Source organism: Lethenteron reissneri, chromosome 6 (genome assembly GCF_015708825.2).
Source record: "Lethenteron reissneri isolate LAM-NWPU_2019-01 chromosome 6, ASM1570882v1, whole genome shotgun sequence".
Lineage (NCBI taxonomy): Eukaryota > Metazoa > Chordata > Hyperoartia > Petromyzontiformes > Petromyzontidae > Lethenteron > Lethenteron reissneri.
This window is the reverse complement of record NC_083784.1, coordinates 223,299-243,247: the sequence shown is the minus strand read 5'-3', so window position 1 is coordinate 243,247 and position 19,949 is coordinate 223,299. Positions and strand designations below refer to the sequence as shown.

General features: G+C 44.9%; 2 protein-coding genes across 2 annotated transcripts in view; one reads left to right on the top strand and one right to left on the bottom strand.

Moving 5' to 3' along the window:
- Nucleotides 1-284: 284 nt before the first annotated feature.
- On the bottom strand, nt 285-2,377 carry LOC133353249 (calcium homeostasis modulator protein 4-like). The gene is made up of 3 exons (XM_061569346.1): nt 1,739-2,377; nt 746-1,178; nt 285-443 (listed from the first exon to the last, which is right to left on the bottom strand). Exons 1-2 carry the CDS (start codon nt 2,375-2,377, stop codon nt 777-779), a joined length of 1,041 nt encoding a protein of 346 aa, XP_061425330.1. The 3' UTR covers nt 285-443; nt 746-776.
- Nucleotides 2,378-8,565: 6,188 nt separating this feature from the next.
- The window catches only part of TRAPPC10 (trafficking protein particle complex subunit 10), a 29,074-nt gene continuing 17,690 nt past the window's right edge, over nt 8,566-19,949 (top strand). Inside the window, exons 1-8 of the mRNA XM_061572315.1 lie at nt 8,566-8,726; nt 10,462-10,543; nt 11,277-11,412; nt 12,261-12,457; nt 13,982-14,177; nt 16,127-16,238; nt 17,578-17,825; nt 18,963-19,109. Coding sequence (XP_061428299.1) covers nt 8,669-8,726; nt 10,462-10,543; nt 11,277-11,412; nt 12,261-12,457; nt 13,982-14,177; nt 16,127-16,238; nt 17,578-17,825; nt 18,963-19,109 — 1,176 coding nt within the window. The 5' untranslated portion in view covers nt 8,566-8,668. The remainder of the gene's footprint in view (nt 8,727-10,461; nt 10,544-11,276; nt 11,413-12,260; nt 12,458-13,981; nt 14,178-16,126; nt 16,239-17,577; nt 17,826-18,962; nt 19,110-19,949) is intronic.

Genomic DNA, 19,949 nt, shown 5'->3' with positions numbered 1-19,949 from the left:
TTTGATTCTTTCGGTAAAGTCGCGTAGATAGAAAAAAATAATAAAGTTAATTTTAAAAAAACCACGACGTTTCGATCACAACACAAGCGATCGTCTTCAGCAGGAAAGACGATCGCTTTGTGTTGTGATCGAAACGTCGTGGGGTTTATTATTTATTTTATTCACTTCATTATTATTTTTTCTATCTACGTGACTTTACCGAACGAACCAAAGAATATGCCACTAGACTGATTCAGTGAGAACTACACTGCCAAACCCGAGCTGGTCATAAGCACACTGCACAGGTACGGGAACATCTCCACAACTGCCCCATCAGAGTTGAGGCTGGTGAGTATTTGATGGTAGAGAATACTTCGGCCGGTGCTTCGTTTTGGTCGGAATAATTGTAAAACCCCATTTCTGATTGGCATGCTCCAGTCTCCAACTCCTCAGTGAGCACATACCTGCATGGAGGCATACAGTGAAATTATTATATATACTGACTTTGTGTACGGTAAAGTATTTCAAAATAACATTGTAGATCAAATATAAAGCGTCGTTTATGCTTACCCGATAACTTAACATTAAGTATTTTACAGTGTTTCTTGACATCACTTTATGTTGCATTTTACACTCTGAACATACTTTCAAAATTGAATTTTACTCAAGCATAGTTTTGTTGTTTGGTTAAAGTGCCTCTTACGCAGTGTATATGAATTCTTAACAACCCAGTAATCGAAGTGCCGACATTTGGTATGAATTTTACCTCGGGCATTTTCAAGTTCACTTTTGTGCTACTAAAACGAATGCACACGGACGTCATTTGTTCCACCTCCGGAGGTCTCGGCTGTGGCTGCGTTGTCATTACCCATTGCCAGACGATGCATGGTGCTCATATAATCACTGCGTTTAAAACAACAACAGGACTCTAACTGCTCAGAAAACTCAGACATGCCATTCCATGTCTCTTTCTTGAGTCCAGTCTTCTTATCTTTGTGGTTAACTACACATTCAACATTTTCTTCAGCTACTTGTTTAATGTAATCTTCCATTTTCGTTTTGTACAGTTGTCGTTCAACCTCCCGGTAGCGCATTCGGAACTTTAATTCTCGGACGCTCATTTTGCTGCAGCACCGAATGCAGCAGGTGACGGCCAAGGCCAGGACCGCAAGAAGCAGGAAACCACCGAGTCCCACCATCTGTATTGAATTGTGATCACAGGACAAGTGAACAGCACGCGTGTGTTTGAGTACATGATCCTTGAATTACAATTGTTTCAGATGTTACATTTAGGTTTGCAACATTATAATAAGATGAGAGGCCATCAAGATGAGTCTTAATGCCTTTGTAAGAGGCACCTGCTTAACTTACAAGATCTGATGACATCGGATGCATTCTGGGTGAGTTGGTCATAGCTACACATGGCTGAACCTGGATAGTGCTTGGATGAGCGAACACCGTGAAAAACAGGTGTTATAGGCTGTAGCAGGCTACGTTGTGAGCAGAGTGCAGCAAATTCTATTGTGTTGTCGTATGGCCCCTGTTTCCAGCAGCCTGCACTGATCAGCTTGAAGTGTGGACAACAACATCCACGAACCTCTTTGTGTGGTACATACAAATGCACCATATAAGCATTAAACCACAAATACATTGAACAAATGACTGAAACTTTCAAAACGTAATACTTATTAATTTTTCGCGTAATATACTGTAAAGTGCAGTCCTGTATTATACAAATAATGTAATGATAGTTCAGTACCTGTGAGATGAACGTTATTTCATATAAGACCTCTTTCCGCACGGTGTTGCTCGTTTCGTTGAGGACGTTGATTGTTGGGTGCAGAGTGATGGCCTCACAAGGCATGCGAGCGAGGACCATGTCCATGTCCGCTTTGGTCATGTTCAGATGCAGGAGTCGTGGATATTTGTTGATGTCAATGTACGTCGTAAATGCACATACCATGTAAACCCCTTCCAGGAGTGACGAGATGACCCAGATGCATCCAGATGGCAAGGCCAGTCCAAAGATGTAGAAAGCAAAACAACATTTTAAACGTTGTGTAGACTTTATATTGTCTTCATTAGTTGGACTGTCTTCATTTGGTTGGCCTCGTCTGATCTTACACCGGTTCCAGCATTTTGTTGCCCATCTGCAAATTTGATACTCAGGTGTCTGTACAATTGGTGTTTCACTCTCGTTTTCTGTATATGAACAGAGTCCTGATGCCCAATGCCATGTTATCCGTTGGAGAAATATGCTGAAGATGAGCAATACAAGTGCTGGCACAAATAAGACACAGAATCCAGCTGAAGCATTACATTTCCTGTTCACACAAGGGCACTGGAAGACATACTTAGAGAATATTAACTGGCTTGCAATGACAAGAAAAGGTATCATTCCACGCCATATCAATTCCCGTTGATGCTTGATATAATTCAAAAGGACTGTAAATATTTCTGGCATTTTTTCAGCAAATCAAATAAAATGAAATTTCTAAAAAAGTATTGGCTAACGTAAAAAAATCTAATTTTTAGGTACCGTATTTTAACTTTCAATGAAAACTTTTTTAAAGTATATTAAAAAGGAGAACTCGCTTTATATGAATTGCACAGCGCGGTGTTAGTAGCAGAGTTCTGGAGTTAAACGAAGGAGAGTCGGTTAGTCCCGTGCAGTCCAAGTCCTTCTGCCTTCCTGTGGTAAACACTGTTTATAAAGAAGAGGAAAATGAAACTTATTTCACGTACTTCCATCTGCATTTTTAAACAGACATGGACCGACATACTGTCCACATAATTGCGTCACACATCAGTTGTGAAATAGAATGTTCCTCTTTCTGATATCAAGACACCCAGTACATGTCAAGAAGACGCCTACATATTCACGTGTTTCCATATGCAGGCACGACGTGCTCACCTTCAAAAACAAGCGTGACTTGGCATCTATGCACGAAAGAGGCTGTACAGCAGATTAACATCTTTCAAACATCTGCACAAGGTTTTGTTCCCTCTGAGAACGCTACTCTGAACAAAGAGACATGCATTATTATTGAAACCTTTTCTTGACGAATATGTGACGATGTGATCATGACTGCGATGATGATGATCATGCTCATTAAAAGATCATTCTGTGCCAGGAATATCGCTCATTTCACAAATAAAAAAGTACTTTACCCACAATGTCAAATGTAAGGTGTTCTTTAAACAAAATTCCACACAGTGACTATCCTTTTGATTGCTAGCAAGAGGGAAGTATATGGCGTAACACTTTCATTTTGTCTATAAAAAAAACCTTAACAAATTCGTCAGCACTCCCTTAAAATTAACATGTTTCAGGCAATGGCCGTTCTTCATGTCACAAACAGAAAGGCTCGAGAGAGATCGAGTTCATAAGGGTTGGGAACTCCATGGGACTTAATGAGAAATAGATTTTTAAATGTTTTCTAATAACCAGTTTTTTTTATTCCGCATATGAAGTTACATTATCATAGCTACCGATAACTCAAATTAATCATAAGCATTGTTGTGAATATAAATAACAAAACAAGTAGACTTCATCATAGTCGTCTCTACACATACAACATGAAAGTGTCTTGTGGAATGTGTAATTTCATCAGATATTATGTCAAGGCCGTAATAAAAGTGTATTGGGTTAGATCGCATAAATATAAATGTGTCGTTAAGCTGGATGACATCAAACCTTCTGAAGCTAAACTCGAAAAGACTAAATTCATCGTGCTTGGAACCCACCATCAGCTTGCTCGAGTCAACTGTGAGTCGATCCACAAAGGTGGCTGTGACATCCCAGTGTGGGACAAGGCAACATGGCTTGGTGCCCTTGTCGACAGCGAACTCGCATCAGGCGCCCCACTGGACGGAGCTTCTACCACGTTGACAACTGCGCCGCCGCAGCAGCAGCAGCATCCCGCTGTGCTGCTCTCTGTGTGTGCAGTGACTGTACAGGCTGCAAGGATGCTCGTCCACGCATTCATCGTCAGCCGCGTGGACAATTGCGGTGCCAGCGCTGTTCACCTGCGGCCACTCCAGTCGCTGTTGAATACTGCAGCTTGTCTGATAGGAGACAGAAACATGATCCCATCACGAGCTTGATCTGTGATGAGCTGCACTGGGTCCTTATTAAATACAGGATTGCGTTTAAATTGTGCCTCATCGTCTTCCAGAGTCTCCATCAATCTGCTCCGTCCTATCTCGCCTACCAGTGCCTACCAGCTCCAACAGACCCAAACCGACTCCGACTACGATCCACAGCTCGCGGCGACCTGCTGCTGCTGCTGTGCCCGCTGCCTGTCCGCCTCGTGCCTTGCGGCCAGCGCAGTCTCCGAGTCTCCGGCCCAAAGAGCTGGAACACGCTACCGACTGATTGTCGGAATTCGTCCCTGAGTCTAAGCCAGTTCTGCAACAGACTCAAAACAATGACTTTAAACTTTCGTGACTGCAGGAATTCATATTCTTGGTTCTTTAGGTAAAGTCACGTAGATAGAAAAAAAAAGTTGAAAATAATAAAAGCAAAAAACCACAATAAAAAATAGTTAAATAAAATTCAAATAAATAGAAAATATATTCTTTGGGTCTTTCGGTAAAGTCGCGTCATAGAAAAAATAATAAAAATATCACGTTTCGATCGCAGCACAAGCAATCGTCATCAGGAGAAAAAAGAGGGGTAAAGCTGCTGAAGCAGGCTGTTGTTCAAGGTTTGAAATGGGTGTAGTAGGTCCAAGGGTCAATGACCCTTGGAGCAAAACAAAGCTCGCCTCCTCCCAACTCCCACTTTGCTTTGCTCCTGCAGGAGCGAGCTGCATGGGCAGCGCTCGTCCCCCGCCCACTCTGGAGCCCTCAGAGCGCCTCAGAAGCAGTGACATTTGGAGGCTTGCCCCCTCTTTTCTCTCCGCCTGATAAAGACCGCTTGTGTTGCGATCGAAACGTCGTGGGCTTTTTGCTTTTATTATTTTCATTTTATTTTTAATTTAATTTTACAATTTTCATTTTCTTATTTCTATTGTGGTTTGTTGCTTTTATTATTTTAAATGTATTATTTGTATTATTATTTTTATTTAAATTGTATTATTTTTAGTCTTGATTTGAAGCATTCGTGACTGCAGGAATCCATACTCGGGTTCTTTCGGTAAAGTCACGTAGGTAGAAAAAATAATTCTTTGTTTTTTTCGGTAAAGTCACGTATAAAGATAAAATAATAAATTAAATAATAGCATACGACGTTTCGATTGTCGTATGCTATTATTTAATTTATTATTTTATCTTTATACGCGACTTTACCGAAAAAAACAAAGAATAATTCCTGCAGTCACGAAAGCTCCAAAATTAAGATAGAAAAAATAAATAAAAGAAACACGACGTTTCGGTCGCAACACAAGCGTCCGTCATCAGGTGATAAATAATGATCTGCTGTTGTGGCTTTATATAGGTGTCGTGGGTTTAATGACAAGGGAACTTCTCCGAGGCAACACATAGAGGGGTAACGGCCCCTCACACCCGATACACTATGGAGGTTACTCTCCAATCTAATACGCCGCTCACTGGTTAATCTACAGGTCTCCCGTGAGTGAAGCTTGAATCTTCACTGGTCAACAAGCTGGAGCCGACCCTTGGCAGGGCTCTTCAGTCCTCAGGAGGCTTCTTGTCTTTCTAGATTTGAAGCTTTCGTGACTGCAAGGATTCATACTCTTGGGTTTTTTCGGTAAAGTCACGTAGGTAAAAAAATAAAATTAAAAGTTAATAAAAATAATAATGGAAATAAAATAATAAATCACGACGTTTCGGAGGCAACACAAGTCTCCATCATCAGGTGGGACCGTCACAGATAAAATTACTGCATCATCTTGATGCAGTGATTTATTATTAGATTTTATTTCCATTATTATTTTTATTAACTTTTAATTTTATTCTTTTACCTACGTGACTTTACCGAAAAAACCTAAGAGTAGGCTTATTGTCTTCAGCTGGACGACGACTGCCGGGACCGTCCAGAGGTCCGGCTTTTATAGAGAGCCGTGGCTCGCTCTGCCCCGGCCACACCTCCCTTCTCGATCCTTCTCGCAGAACCTGGGGGGTGATGTCATCCCCCAGCCCCCCTCCTGGGCTCTGAGGTCTGCATCTCGGTTACCGTTGGGCCCCGTGGCCCATGGTCTATTAACACTGGGGCTCAGCCCCTCTTCCGCCCCCTATTGACACGTATGAGATACCGGCTAACTGCTAACAGCACAGGAAGTGTACAATAATACCTCGACATCGGCATGGGGGGGAAGGGGGTGGGTTTTGTAGAGTCGTGGCTGCAGGAGTTCACGAGGAGAGGGGGGAGGGTTTGTGGCGGGCAGCCACCACTCTACAACCCCCCTTTCCCTCCTCCCGTGTCTATATAAAGCCACAACAGCAGATCATTCTTTTCTCACCTGATGACGGACGCTTGTGTTGCGACCAAAACGTCATGTTTCTTTTATTATTTTTTCTATCTACGTGATTTTACCGAAAGAACCAAGAATACTCAAACCAATGTTGTTTCAGAGAGCCTACTTCAATACGTGATCAATGCACATTCGTGATGGACTGGACTCATAGGAGTGTGCAACAACAAATGTTTTTACATTTGTAGAGCCAGTGCGTGTGCAGAGGGTGCAGGGACAGTGCATGGTCAAGCGGTCACGTGTAGTAATTAGGGGGGATTGAGATGAATAGAGGGCGAGTTGAGACACAGGGGGAACCATCAAAAGAGTTCAAGAAAGGGGACGTGGCCGGGGATAAAAGGAGGCGAGAGACGAGGTTCGAGGCTGCCATGGGATCGGGGTCGACCGTCTTCGCGTCGTCGCCACTTGCGTGCCATCCCTGGCCCAAGTTCTCTGCGTGTCATCCCTGGTCAAGTTATCTGCGTGAAGCACCCTAAATAAGAAATAAAGAAACCCTCTAGAGTTTGTGTTGTCCGATAGTCATCACACAAGTGTAGTGGCATAGCGCTGGCTGCTGGCAGAAAAGGGGATCTGCGGCGTACGGCAGTCCTGACGTCAGCAGGCCAGGATACACGCGAGAGGGGTATCTAGGTGACACGTCACAGAAGGGCCCACCAGAACCCGCTGGTAGGTTCCAGAGAGGGGGCGTGGCCACGCTGACGTCATAAGCGGGGCCCCTGTGGGGGACCTCGGGGCTGTTGTTGGAGTGGGATCCCCGTTGTGCTGCTCAAGTCCTTTGTCGCCATTCTTCTCGTCGTCTTCACCATTCTTCTCGTCGTTGTCTCTGTCTCTACCAACTGTCCAGCGCGCTTTACACAGCGCGTTGACGCAGTAGAAATCGCGTTGACGGCGAGGCGTGCCCCATCGCCCTATCCCCGCCGTTACTTTCCCGCCCGCTGGCATTCGCCTCTGTTCGCACAGCGGATTAAGGCTTATCCACCCCGGGGGGGGGGGGGGGTGCATATTCATGCCGCCGCCGGTTCTTTTGTCCAACGCTCACCTTTGCGAGGGAAAAGCGCCCCTCGTGCGTTCACCTCTAGTGGTGGGGGGGGGGGGCGTGTGGCGCGGGGGGCGATCGCCCGATCGGCGGGGGCCCGGCGAGAGGAGGAGGATGGGGGGTGAAGGGGGTGGAGGGCGTCGGCCCCCACAGTGACGCTAAGCACAAAACCACTCCATGCTTCTTTGCTTATCATTAGAAAAGTCCGAACACCAACTATTTCTTATTTGCTGTCACTCAATGGTACGGCTGTCAGCTGTCCTGCTGCGTCTCCCGGTAGCTGCAGGTGCAGGGCTCAGCCACCAGGTGGCGCCTCGCGGGCTGCTTCGTCACCAGGACCACCGCGACATTGCGGCGGCTCTGGACATATTGAGGGATTCTTTTTACTGAATTCGAAAAACATGTTTCTTGTTATTCTGTTTCCCGACCCCCGTGTCAGGAGTAATGATTGTTATTGTTGCATGGAAGCACAGTGACGGATGGCGAAGGCTTTGGGGACGCACTCATCCAGCAGTAGACGGATCGTGGCTCGCCATCGAACAGCGGCGCTTTCAGGCACGCTTCTGCGGCCGTCTGGAACGCTCCTTCCCACATTAGGAAGCCACTGTAGCTACGCACTCTTAAATAATCTAGCTTCTCATTATTTATAGAACTTGTTTTGGTGTTTAGTTTGTTGTCCTTCCCCCGCACCTCCGATTAGCCACGGTTGGCTACGTACGGTGCGAAAGAAGTCTATGTGTTGCTCTCTCTCTATGTATCTTTGTGATATCTGTCTGCTTATATGTATGTCTATAGTTTTCTGGTTAGATTTGTGTTGCTATTTCATTTATACCTGATGATGATTGCTTGTGTTGCAATCGAAACGTCGTATGCTATTATTGAATTTATTATTTTATCTTTATACGTGACTTTACCGAAAGAACCAAAGCGTAATTCCTGCAGTCACGAAAGCTCCAAATTAAGATTAAGTTCAACATAACCCAGCCTGGGCTGATGACAACGATGGTGGAGTTCTAGAGGTTTTTGTCACCCCCCACCTGCCACCCCCTTGATCTGGAGGGTTTCCCCTCCGATCTGGCATCGCCGCCGCTCGCGAGCGGTGTTGTCGGAAGTGACGTCACGGGCCCCGGCGTCTCGCTCTGGGCAGTAATCGGCGCCGATGTTTATTTCTGTCACGAATTAAAGACGCGGAAATAAACAACAAAACTTCGTGGCCATGGCGAGTGAGGAGAAGCCAGTGGTCTACACGATGGAGAACAGGCCCATAGTGACGTGTAAGATACAATATTAACGCGTGCGTCGGAATCAATGTGTGGGTCTGGGACTGCTCCTGGAATCGGACCAGGCCCCAGTGCTTCCGAACTATAATCCCACATTAGTTTAACTATTAATAATAATAATGATGATAATGGTTATTGTTCTCATTACATGACTACTGCAATATTTTACGTGCGCGGTTCTTCGGTGCATTCGGTTGTGATGTAAAAAAACATTGCTGAGGTGCACTGCAGTGGTGGTAGGTCCCGGCATACGAACGTGGACAATATCGATACGCAGTGCGTGAAGGCTCGGAGCAATTAATTAGCATGTTGGTGTTTTCATATGGCGGGTATATCGATAAGGCGGGTATATCGATATGGCGGGTATATCGATATGGCGGGTATATCGATATGGCGGGTATATCTTGTACATGCGAAGCCCTTTCGGCAATGCACTGCTCGGTCAGGGCCTCTTCTTCGCCGTGATGGCCGCGGGAGGTATTTTGACCATACTACACCACGCTGCCTGATAGAGGTGAATGTGTGTCGTTAAACCCGCCACCACCCGACACAGCCAACTAGTAAGGGTTGTCACGTCAACAGAACGTGCCACCACGATGGTTCGTGTGGGTTGGTAAGTGCGGGGAGCATAGACGTCGGAGCACGATCCAGGTTCAACTCGACTTAGCTTCCGAGATCGGGCGCATTGCGGGTGATTTAGTAATTGGCGTGGTGTACATTATTGTAATACAATTGTACATCTTAATATCACAGTGCTGTACTAATTGAACGTATGTTTATTAAACGTGCGAGAGCCCTTTTAGGTCAATTGTTTACATTTAGTATTTCAATACGGTACGTTTAGTCATTGGGCTCTAACGAGGTTAAATGTTGACAACTACAGTGTACAGTATTGCCAGCACCACCTTCTGTACAAGACCTGTGAGTCGGCCTATAGATTTTTGGACGAATGTACTTCAGCTGCATTTTTATAAATTATGACGTTCTCGCATTTATGAGCCTTAGCAGACCGTGGCAAATTAAAGAATGCTTCTGTGTGGCCTGAATATCATGGGGTCTATTCAATACACGACAGAAATGCAAAACCAAGTCCGTTTCCTTGCATTAACACATGCCGATGTAAGATGTTGGACCAAAAGTCCAATATTCAGGTAGTGAAATGTATTTATTTTAAAGTAGCGTAGCAGACACTTTTGTATGCTAATGACTGTGATACCCACAATCCAGCATGCAGGTAGATATTGGTGGTGCAGTGGTTATGCATTGGCATATGAACCCAGCGACCTGAGTTTTATTCCTGGACACGGCTAAGAACGGTGGCGAGTGAGCTCTCAGAATCATAATATTTATCCTGGAGAAATCCGATAAGCTATGAAGCTCTTTTCACAGATGTCCAGTAGGTCTGAATCGGTACTGAGTACCACACCCATTCACCAACCTGCACTGACCAGCATGGTACAGTGCGGTTAAGACCCAAAACCAAGTCTACTTAAGAAAGAAGGAAGCCTTGATTCCTCAGTAGATTGACAAAGGATTGTGCATCACTATTATTGATATAGCATGACAGTGCATGCTATGGTTTTTATCTGAATTTGGTTTTGTTACTCGTTGGTGCCCTTGAACCAGATATGTTTTTTTTGTTTAACACATCCTAAACATTCATAACTTGCTTATGGTAAACACAGCTGTTTTGTGTAATACCAGGGGCAATTTTTTTCATTGCATGCAGGTGGTGGAGACCAATCCCTGTTCTCATCTATTTACCAAACCCTGGTGCAGCAACTCCCAAAAGAAGCAGTTGAATGGAGGCGGTAAGTGTTGCCTGTCTGCATTTGACACACCTTACAATATTTCTGAGCCATCAAACATTTAAAGTAGGTTGCAACCAAAAAAATGAATTGTCTCGTATCTAGGCTGCATGTCCTGAGTCGTTCAACACGAGTTTGAAGTATAGTTTGAAATAATAGACTGTAACTTGAATTTGTGACATACTTTTTCTTACATCACTACAGGGACATGACCACAGCATGTCACTGCAGTGATATGTCATCAACACTATCGCGATCAACACCATTGCAACAAGCACCATCACCATTCGTACTATAATCGAACGTACACGAAGGTCATGGCGGTGTGCGTGAGGGTGATTACATCACCATCTCCATTCGCAACACCGCCGTCAACACCATCATCCACACCATCATGAGGGAACGTGCACGAGGCTCTCGGAGATCTGTGAGATGATGATGAGGGGAACGGCACTGTCAGCATCAATATGTGCCTCGGCTATTACTGATGCTATGTACTGTATTTAAAAAAAAATCACTTTCAGGTCTCGTTTCTTACTAATGAAGGTTCGACTCATGTCAGAAAGCCCGCAACACATGGCCTATTTTGGAATCTACATCATAAGTACTATTTTTTTTTGGTTACAAGTTTCATGAATTACCTTATAAGCATTAATATCCATCTGTAGCAATATTTTGAGAATGTTGCATTTTTGTGAACGAAGTGGGTGACTCAATGAATGGGTGCCATGCGCAGGTCATATGGGCGTCCCCCAAAGATGATCAACCTTGAAGCGAACTTTGTGGCGTTCAAGGAAGATCTGCTGCCAAAGGAGGGAAGCAAGGCCCTGCTTACATTCCCCTTCCTGCACATATTCTGGACGGATTGCTGTGTGAGTTCTCAGCACGACATAAAGCGTGCTGTTAATAAGCATGTTAATGGAAACGTAATGCCCATTTTGGGTAAGTGTGTAGGTAGGTGAGTAGGTATGTGTGGAGGTGGTTATGCAATGTATTAATTTGAAAAAGAAAGTCATGAAAAACAATATGATAACAACATGTGTACATGATAATGTGTAAAAATATGAAACTTTAAAATTACTGTGAAACCATAACTTTGCTTTAAATAAAATGACATTTTCAATGTAGCTCCTAGTAAAATTGGTTGCATTATGTTTCATTTATACTTACATATTACACTGCTAACATGAGCACCATAGATTAACTCTGCACTTGGAAGCTATTTGCACAGGAAACTTAAGTTAGCCTAAGTCATTACGTTCTGATTTCACTGGTCAATTCATTTCCAAAAATACTATTTATGTCTGTCAGGATTTATAAAAATGAGCAACATTCGTTGAGAAGTCAATGGCAGCTGTTCTCTGGATTGACTGACTGCTGCAATCAGAATATGGGCTTTATATCATCTTTACAGAGCTATCAACAGGGTATGAGCATCTCGCTTTGCTCGAGTAAAAAAACTACTAATTTTAACGAAATTAAATGTTTGTCATTCATTATCACATTACCACTTTCAAAACAGTGCAGCTGAAAATGGTTTAGAGTTTCCATATTGTTACTGAACTGTCAAAGGAAAACAATCGATTGGACCATGAATTGGGACTCATACACTTCAGGTAATGGTGGTGATGAATATGTTTGGTGGAGGTGGTTGTGGTAGTTGTGGTAGTCTTGGCATCGGGTAACCAGAAGCTTTTCTGGCTGTGGGTTCTGTATGCAGGAGTCGGAAGTGTACAAGGCATCGACGAAAGAAGAGATCACGCGCTGGCAGTCAATGCTGCGTGCGTACAACAGCCCCGACTGGCTGGTGGTGCTCGTGGAGAATGAGAACCGAAAGAAGAAGCAGCCCATTGCCCTGCCACGAACCTCAATCATCGACAAGATCAGAAACGACTTCTGTAACAAGCAGAGCGACCGGTGAGGCAGCTGTGGTGGGCGCTGGCACGTATGGGGCTAGGGTTAAGGATGTGGTGTGAAGCTAGGGCTAGGCATATGGTCAGAGATAAGGATAGTGTTAGGGTTTGTTTGGTTACTTTGGTTGTGTTTGAGAATAGTGTTGGGTTGGCTAGTTTGGTTCAGGGTATAGTCTGAGTAGCTAGTGTGGTCTCCCACTTGCCAAATATGGCTTTATCTTTTAGATGTTGCTTTTCATTTTAGGGACCGGATTCATGTTTTAGAAATATATTTGAATCACATTGCCTCGTCACTTTGCCCAGTTGTACTTAATGGAGATCTCTGTACATCTCTGGAAAAAAGTGTTTGGAAAAGCAATATTCACCAACATGTCAATATATAACGCTTGGCATTTGCAGTGCAGGTCTGCAAAAGGTATTTGTAGGAGGTTTCATACTTTGTATGGACGTAATAATATTTGTTAAACACTGTAGAGCAGCAAGATGTCTGTAAGATTATTATGCTGTCTGAATATCAGCGTTTGATCATATTTATCCAAAATTGCATTGGGGATTATCAGGACACTCCGGGTTTCTCCCACTGGTCGTAGACGTGTAACAATACACCCCCATTTCGTTTTAAAGCTTTCGTGACTGCAAGGATTCATCTTCTTGGTTCTTTCGGTAAAGTCACGTAGAAGGGAAATAATAAATGATAAAAATAAAACAATAATTAATGAATACAAATAAAGCATACAAATACTACATAATTATGTTATATTTTTATTATTTTATTATTTCCCTTCTACGTGACTTTACCGAAAGAACCAAGAATATGAATCCACCCCCGACAAGTCAATGATATTTGACAATTATGGGTCATGATTTCATTCAAGAATCAATTATTTAATTTCTTCTTTGGACTGTCTCATATTTATTTTCTGTCTTGTTTGAACCATTATACTGAGTAATACCTTATATAAATTGTAAATATTAGGATCTTATTTAGATAATTGTATGCATTCATCGATTAAATGTTCGTCATCAACAGCCATCATCAATCCACCACTGCTGAATTCAGGCCTCTCCCCAAGCCGTCGCCATATCTCAGTCCCACGATGTAACAATCCGTCCAGCTCCTGCACATGATCTAACTTCACCACTCTCTCTCTGTGCTCGACATCTTCTCGCATATTCTCTGCTTTTTCTTCGACTCCATCGTTAATGTCGTGCGTCGCTGTTGTCCTTTCTAGCCCGAGCGTACTTATTCTTTTTAGAGGTCATCTTCTCTAATCCCCATGTGTTCCGCTTTTTGTCTCTCATTGTTATTGCAAGCATGAACCTCTTTTTCTTTATGCACATTTCAGCTTTGGCTCAATATTTTTGTCTACGTCTATGTTTCTTACGTGTAAGTCTGAGATTAAACATGTTCTCAATTCGGTGCAATTGAATCGTTACGTACGAACAAGCCGGACCCTCGTGTAAGAACAGTCTCCTGACACCCATGCATCTCCCCCCTTTGCCCCCTGGGCGGCGGCGCCGTCTTTAGGTGCGTCGTGCTCACCGACCCCCTGCGCGACTCGAGTAAAACGCAGGAGTCGTGGGCCTCCTTCGTGGCGAAGCTGCGCATGCTGCTGCTCATGTCGTTCACGCGCAACCTGGGTCGCTTTGAGGACGACATGCGGGCACTGCGGGAGAAGCGCACGCACCCCTCCTGGAGCTTCTGCCACTACTTCATGGTGCAGGTCCGTGCGCGCGCGGAGCCGGGCGGCGCTTGCCCATTGGCGCTTGCCCAGGCACGCAACGGTCAATGGACATGTTGCCCCCTTTTAATCCAACTCAGACCATTCTATCACATACAGAACGGGTTTCTCTTTTCATTGAGCAGAGATCACTGTTTATTCAACTTTCAGCCATTCTTTATACAACAGAAATGACTTCTTTTTTTATTTAATACATGCCACTAATTAATCCAGTGCGGGCTTATTTATTCCAGCGATTACATTAATATCTAAAGGCAAATGACTGGATTCCATGAAACAGGTTCTTGGATATTGGGTGTAAACGTTGCAACAACTTTGGGATCTAGCAGAAGGAAGTCCGCAAGGGGGAGGGGTGGTGGCTTATCGACATGAGCTGTTATGCCCACTTAACCCTGATATTGTTTACTACTCCTAGAGACCCGTGGCCTTATTTACATGGATTGTTTAAAAAGTTCCATATGTCAAGATATATTGTTTGCAGATGGTTGTTAATGTAATGGTTTGCCTGTTTAAATGGGGAATGTGGCAGAGTGTGTGTGTGCGTATTTGTAGTGACATCAGGGATGTCACTGTATGGTGCCGGCCCGGGAGGGCCGTGGCGTGCGATGTACTTACATCGCGGACGGCACCGGGTGGGTTGCTGTGTGGGGCCGGCTCTAGAGCAGCACGGCGTGCGATGCACCGTCATCGCGTACACCCCGTAGATGGGTGTAGTACCAGCCCTAGCGGGGCTTGGTGAGCGCTGGGATAGCACGGGCACCACGCATGGCGTGTAGTGCGGGCTCCCTCCCACAAGGGGGAGTGGGAGAGTGTCAGTCCAGGGGCAGGGTTGCCCCTGGCTGCGGCACTCTGGTTGACCCCGTAGACACGTGATCCGGAGTGTCCACAGAGGAGGCCCCAGGTGGGGGGGCTAGGGGGTGACCACGTGTCCAGGGAGAGCTCTCGAGAGGGATCGAGAGGGAGCTAGAAGGCTCGAGAAGGCGGGTGGGGCCGAGGGTGGAGCAGGCCCCGACCTGGGAGGATATAAGGTGGGTCCCTTAGAGGGACCAGGGTCTCTTCGTTCTACAAGCTGGAAGCTCCATGTCGACAAGCTTCCAGCTTCCAGCTTGTCGACGTGGGGGCCCTACCCTTCGTCGCTGTAACTCCTCCCCATCGTGTAGTTAGCTGGGTGGTCACCACCCTCGGCTGTATCTGGTAAAGGGCAGTTACCCCTTTGTACTGGTAGGAACCTCCTGGTTACACCAGCCCACAGGGGATATTGTGTCCGTCCGTCGTGCATCCAAAAATGGGAGGGGTGGGGCTGGGTGGATAGGGGAGGGTGGGGAGGGGCTGGGTGGGGAGGGTGGGGCTGGGTGGGGGGTGGGAGGGGTGTTTCTGGGTGAGGAGGGGCTGGTCACCCCGTGGTGCCCTTATAAAACTCAACGTTTAACCTACTCACGCCGGCTTGTGCCCGCCCTCACAGTCGGGCATATTTGCGGAATACACCACGCCGCCGTTCACCCTGGCCATTGACCGAGCAACCCAACGTTCCTACCAGCTCCCTCCACAGGAATGTGTTTTATACGCGTTACAATAAATGTGTTGCCTCTAAAGAATAACGTCTGCGACTCAGTTGGACTCACTCCACATTGATTAATACACTCGGCTACACTAATGAGCTCGGTGACCTGTCTTCAATTGCCGGCCATGAGGAACAACATCAGTGGCCTTTGTAAAGTAATTCTCAGCATCACATGAATACCTGGTGAAGTGTCGTGGTCAACATTGGCAATCGGGAGACAGGTGACTGGACATGTGTGGTGCTGGTTACACTTCCGCCCGTGGAATGTTAATATGTTAATATTAGTGGTGCTAATAGGCAATCGCTAACAGCACCTACTACTGTGGGCCGGTCTGTGAGACTAAATGGGGGTTTGTTTGCCCTTTCACAGGAGGAACTCGCGTTTGTGTTCGAGATGCTGAAGCAGTATGAGGACGCACTGGTGCAGTACGACGAGCTCGACGCGCTCTTCACTCAGTACGTCGTCAACTTTGGTGCCGGAGGTAACAACAAGTCTCGCCCCGTCACCCCTGCGGGCTGTTTCGCTCTTGAGTAGTAGGACATAATAGATACATCTTCTTTGGGTCTTTCGGTAAAGTCACGGAAATAGGTTCAAAGAAAATAACAAAAACGACGACGTTTCGATCGCAACGCAAGCGGTCGTCTTCAGGAAAAGAGGGGGGGGGGGTAGCTTCCAAAGGCAACTACAGAGAGTCCCCGAGTTACAACGGTCCCACTTACGATATTTCGATCTTGCGATGGCGATCGCGATACGACAAAATTGTAACATATTTTACATTTCGCGCAGTAGGCAAACGCAGCAGCGTACGAGGTACGATGCTGTACGTAAGACGCCTGGGTAGGCTAGGCCATCTTCGACTTCCGATATTTTTGACTTACGATGGGGTCGTCGTAACGCATCTCCATCGTAAGTAGAGGACTGCCTGTATTTATAAGGGCTTGAAAAGGGCGTAGCCCAAATGGCAGCAGCCAATGAATATGCAAGTGGTGGGCAGCCAACCCGAGGGTGGTTGGTTTTCCACCAATCAAAGGGCTGCCGGGTGAACATTTGATTGATTGCTGGAAAACCAATCACCGTGGGGTTGGCTGCCCACCCACCACTTGCATTATTGGCTGCTGACATTTGGGCTATGCCCATTTCAAACCCTTTCAAGAGTTTGGAAGCGAACCCCCCTTTTCCTGAAGACGACCGCTTGTGTTGCGATCGAAACGTCGTAGTTTTTGTTTTTTGTTATTTTCTTTGAACCTATCTACGTGACTTTACCGAAGGACCGAAAGAATATTAATTCCTGCAGTCACGAAAACTGTAAGTCAAGATATAATAGATGCAATTTACTGTAAACATTTAACAGAAGTGAGCATTTTGCATAGAAAATTGTTCCATGGTCTCATTGTATTGAATGTCAGAAGAGCTCCTGTCAAATCAATAATGGAGTGTCCTTATGCAAGATGGTGAAATGTTTTCAACTTCACATTGGTGAGGCTACATTCTGCTCTTACAAAGGCAGGTAAATTGTTGTAGTTTTTTCTGCAAGTTTTGGGCAACCCATTGATAAATTGGCACATTTATATGTAGGGTAAGTCCCTGACAGCAACACAAGTTTAAACTAAATTATAATTCGGATAATTTTCACGAGAGTTTTGACCATATTTTACAGATTTACAGACAGAAAGACAGTGTTAATACATGAATACTTTCAGCCTTATTTGGGAAGCATTAATCAGGGTCCTGAGAATCAATGCAGCGTTCCTGGACACACGGTTACATTAATGGCACCATTCTCATTAACACCACGCGGACGCATGTGCGTGTTTGTGCAGACACTGCCGATTGGTTGTCAAGCTTCCGTCGGCCAGTCAGCAGCTGGGTGGGCCTGGCACTGTGGCGGCCGATCGACATGGGAAAACGAGAGGCGGTGCAGACGGGGCAGGCTTCGCTGCTCGATCTGCGCAGCTACCTCTTCTCGCGCCAGTGCACACTTCTCTTCTTCCTGCAGCGTCCTTGGGAGGTGGCGCACCGGGCCCTTGAGTTGCTGCATAACTCTGTGTTGGAGTTGCGCATGCTGGAGGTACAGCACGCACGTTGCAGCAGCAGCGTTTCACGCGAGGTCTCGGCAGCCGAGTATGCCACGATAAACCAAACGTGACTGGTCAAGATCCATCCATATATGACGTGGCACCACGGAATACTGAACAGTCATTGTTAATTATTAGTGGAATGGTTAATGTCTCTTAAGGCCCGTAACCACATCACCCGAAATGCACCCAATCTCATCAGGAGTCGCAAGATCAACAAGGAAAAGTGATTAGATGGGTGACTACCATATACTAAACAGATTGTTATAGGCTGCGGACTACATTGTGGCCAGCAGAGGCCACTGCAAAAAATTATTTGTTTTCCTGTACTTCTATCTGCCCACATCTGTGCCACCCCACTGTCACAAACCTGTCCTGACCAATGTATTGATCAAATAACCCCAACGACCTTCATGTCATTGGGAAGCTCTCATAGAGCAACATATTGACAAAAGGGGCTGTATATATACACTTTCTCTAAGATGTTTTATCCAGTGGGGTTAGTTTACCAGTAATATACTGCTGAGATGTGAGTTTGTCATGTAAGAAGAAAGCGCAACCCAATTGGGTGCTGTATTATTTCCAGCAACAGGATTTAGCGCAGCCTCAACGGACTTGACACTTCCCATTGATTGTTGACTTTGTGTCATGAGAGAGATGTAGTGCAGAGTCTGCACCTTGGATTCAGTGATATCACCGCCATGCCCCAGAGAGCCTCTATGGCCCAAACACTCGGATGTTATGTAAACATAGCAAGAGAGACACAGAGACAAGACAGACACGGGCTTAAACACAGAGAAAGACACTGAGAGATCCATAAAGACAGATAGAGATGTGTAGAGAGAGATGCACAAATAATGTAGGGGATTCTAAATACGTAAGGGGGGGGCCCTGTGTGCATGCACGTGCAGTACACACAGACTGCACTGTTACACGTCTATACAATCAGAGCTCTTTGTCTTTTTGTTTGTTTTATTTTATTCAAGTAAATAGTCCAGAGATATATCTAAAGAAGGCATGTTAAGGGAAAACATTTTTATTTTAGCAATTCAACAGATCCCGTTATCTTTGTTAAGGTCTATTAAATCAATGTAATCTCCAAATCACATTGCTCACGTTGAAATTCCCAGATCCAAATGCCGGTGGGTGCGGTTGATTGCTGGGTCTACATCAGCTGCCTGGAGGTGCTGCAGAGGATCGAGACGTTCTGCGACACCAACCAGAATGACTCGTTCGCTGCTTATGCGGCCGGTCTGCGGGCATACGCACGGGAGAAGGTGGGCATCTTGCACACTCAACTTTACAGTATTTGGCTGCTATGACGTTTCACGTGATAAGCCGTGTCATTGAAATATCATTCGTGACCAGGTTGCTTCTAAAAAACAACCTCTCTAGCTTAGTGGGCCTTACCTGGTAACATAAAATATCGTTTCTAGTTTAGTTAAAATATAAATTAATCCCAGCAACCAGGATGCACACATTGTGCAGGCCTTCATGCAATGGGACATTGATACTTGGTTATGAAGCTCTCAGACTAAATGTTTTGCTTGTGATCTTTGTGTTTTGAATGAAATTCAGTGCAAACTTAGACTAGCTTTAGGGGAACGCTTTTTGAAGCCCTTTTCACATTATGGAACTCAAACTGGAAAATGAGTGTCATAAAGGTCGATTTTTTTAAATATTTGTAAGTGATAAATAACTTAATATTATTGCTTATGAGTGGTTTCAATGTTTTCTGGTTACCATCCACAAATAATATTTATTATAGACTGCCAGTACACTCACTCAGATTAAGAACAGTCTACATTAGTGTTTTTTTTTACTTAATTTAATTTTCATTATTTTACATTTTTATTCACTTTATTATTATTTTTCTATCTACGTGACTTTACCGAAAGAACCAAAGAATATGAATTCCTGCAGTCACGAAAGTTTAAAGTCAACATTTTGGGAGTTTACCAGTTTAAATATCACTCGCCACTGACATGTCGTTGTGGTCTGGAATTGAACCGAAGTGGCCAGGTTCAGAGGGCAGTGCCCTTGTCAATAAGCCACGGCTCTATCCTTGAGATATATAAAATCAACACAAATTCTAGTATGTGCCATGCATGCTTGCA

What these genes read in the sequence shown, in the direction of transcription:
- LOC133353249 (XM_061569346.1), bottom strand. Translation starts at nt 2,377, where the DNA reads ATGATACCTTTTCTTGTCATTGCAAGCCAGTTAATATTCTCTAAGTAT. An exon ending in AAATAACGTTCATCTCACAG is followed by an intron (nt 1,179 to 1,738) that starts GTACTGAACTAT and finishes AATTCAATACAG; the next exon opens with ATGGTGGGACTCGGTGGTTT.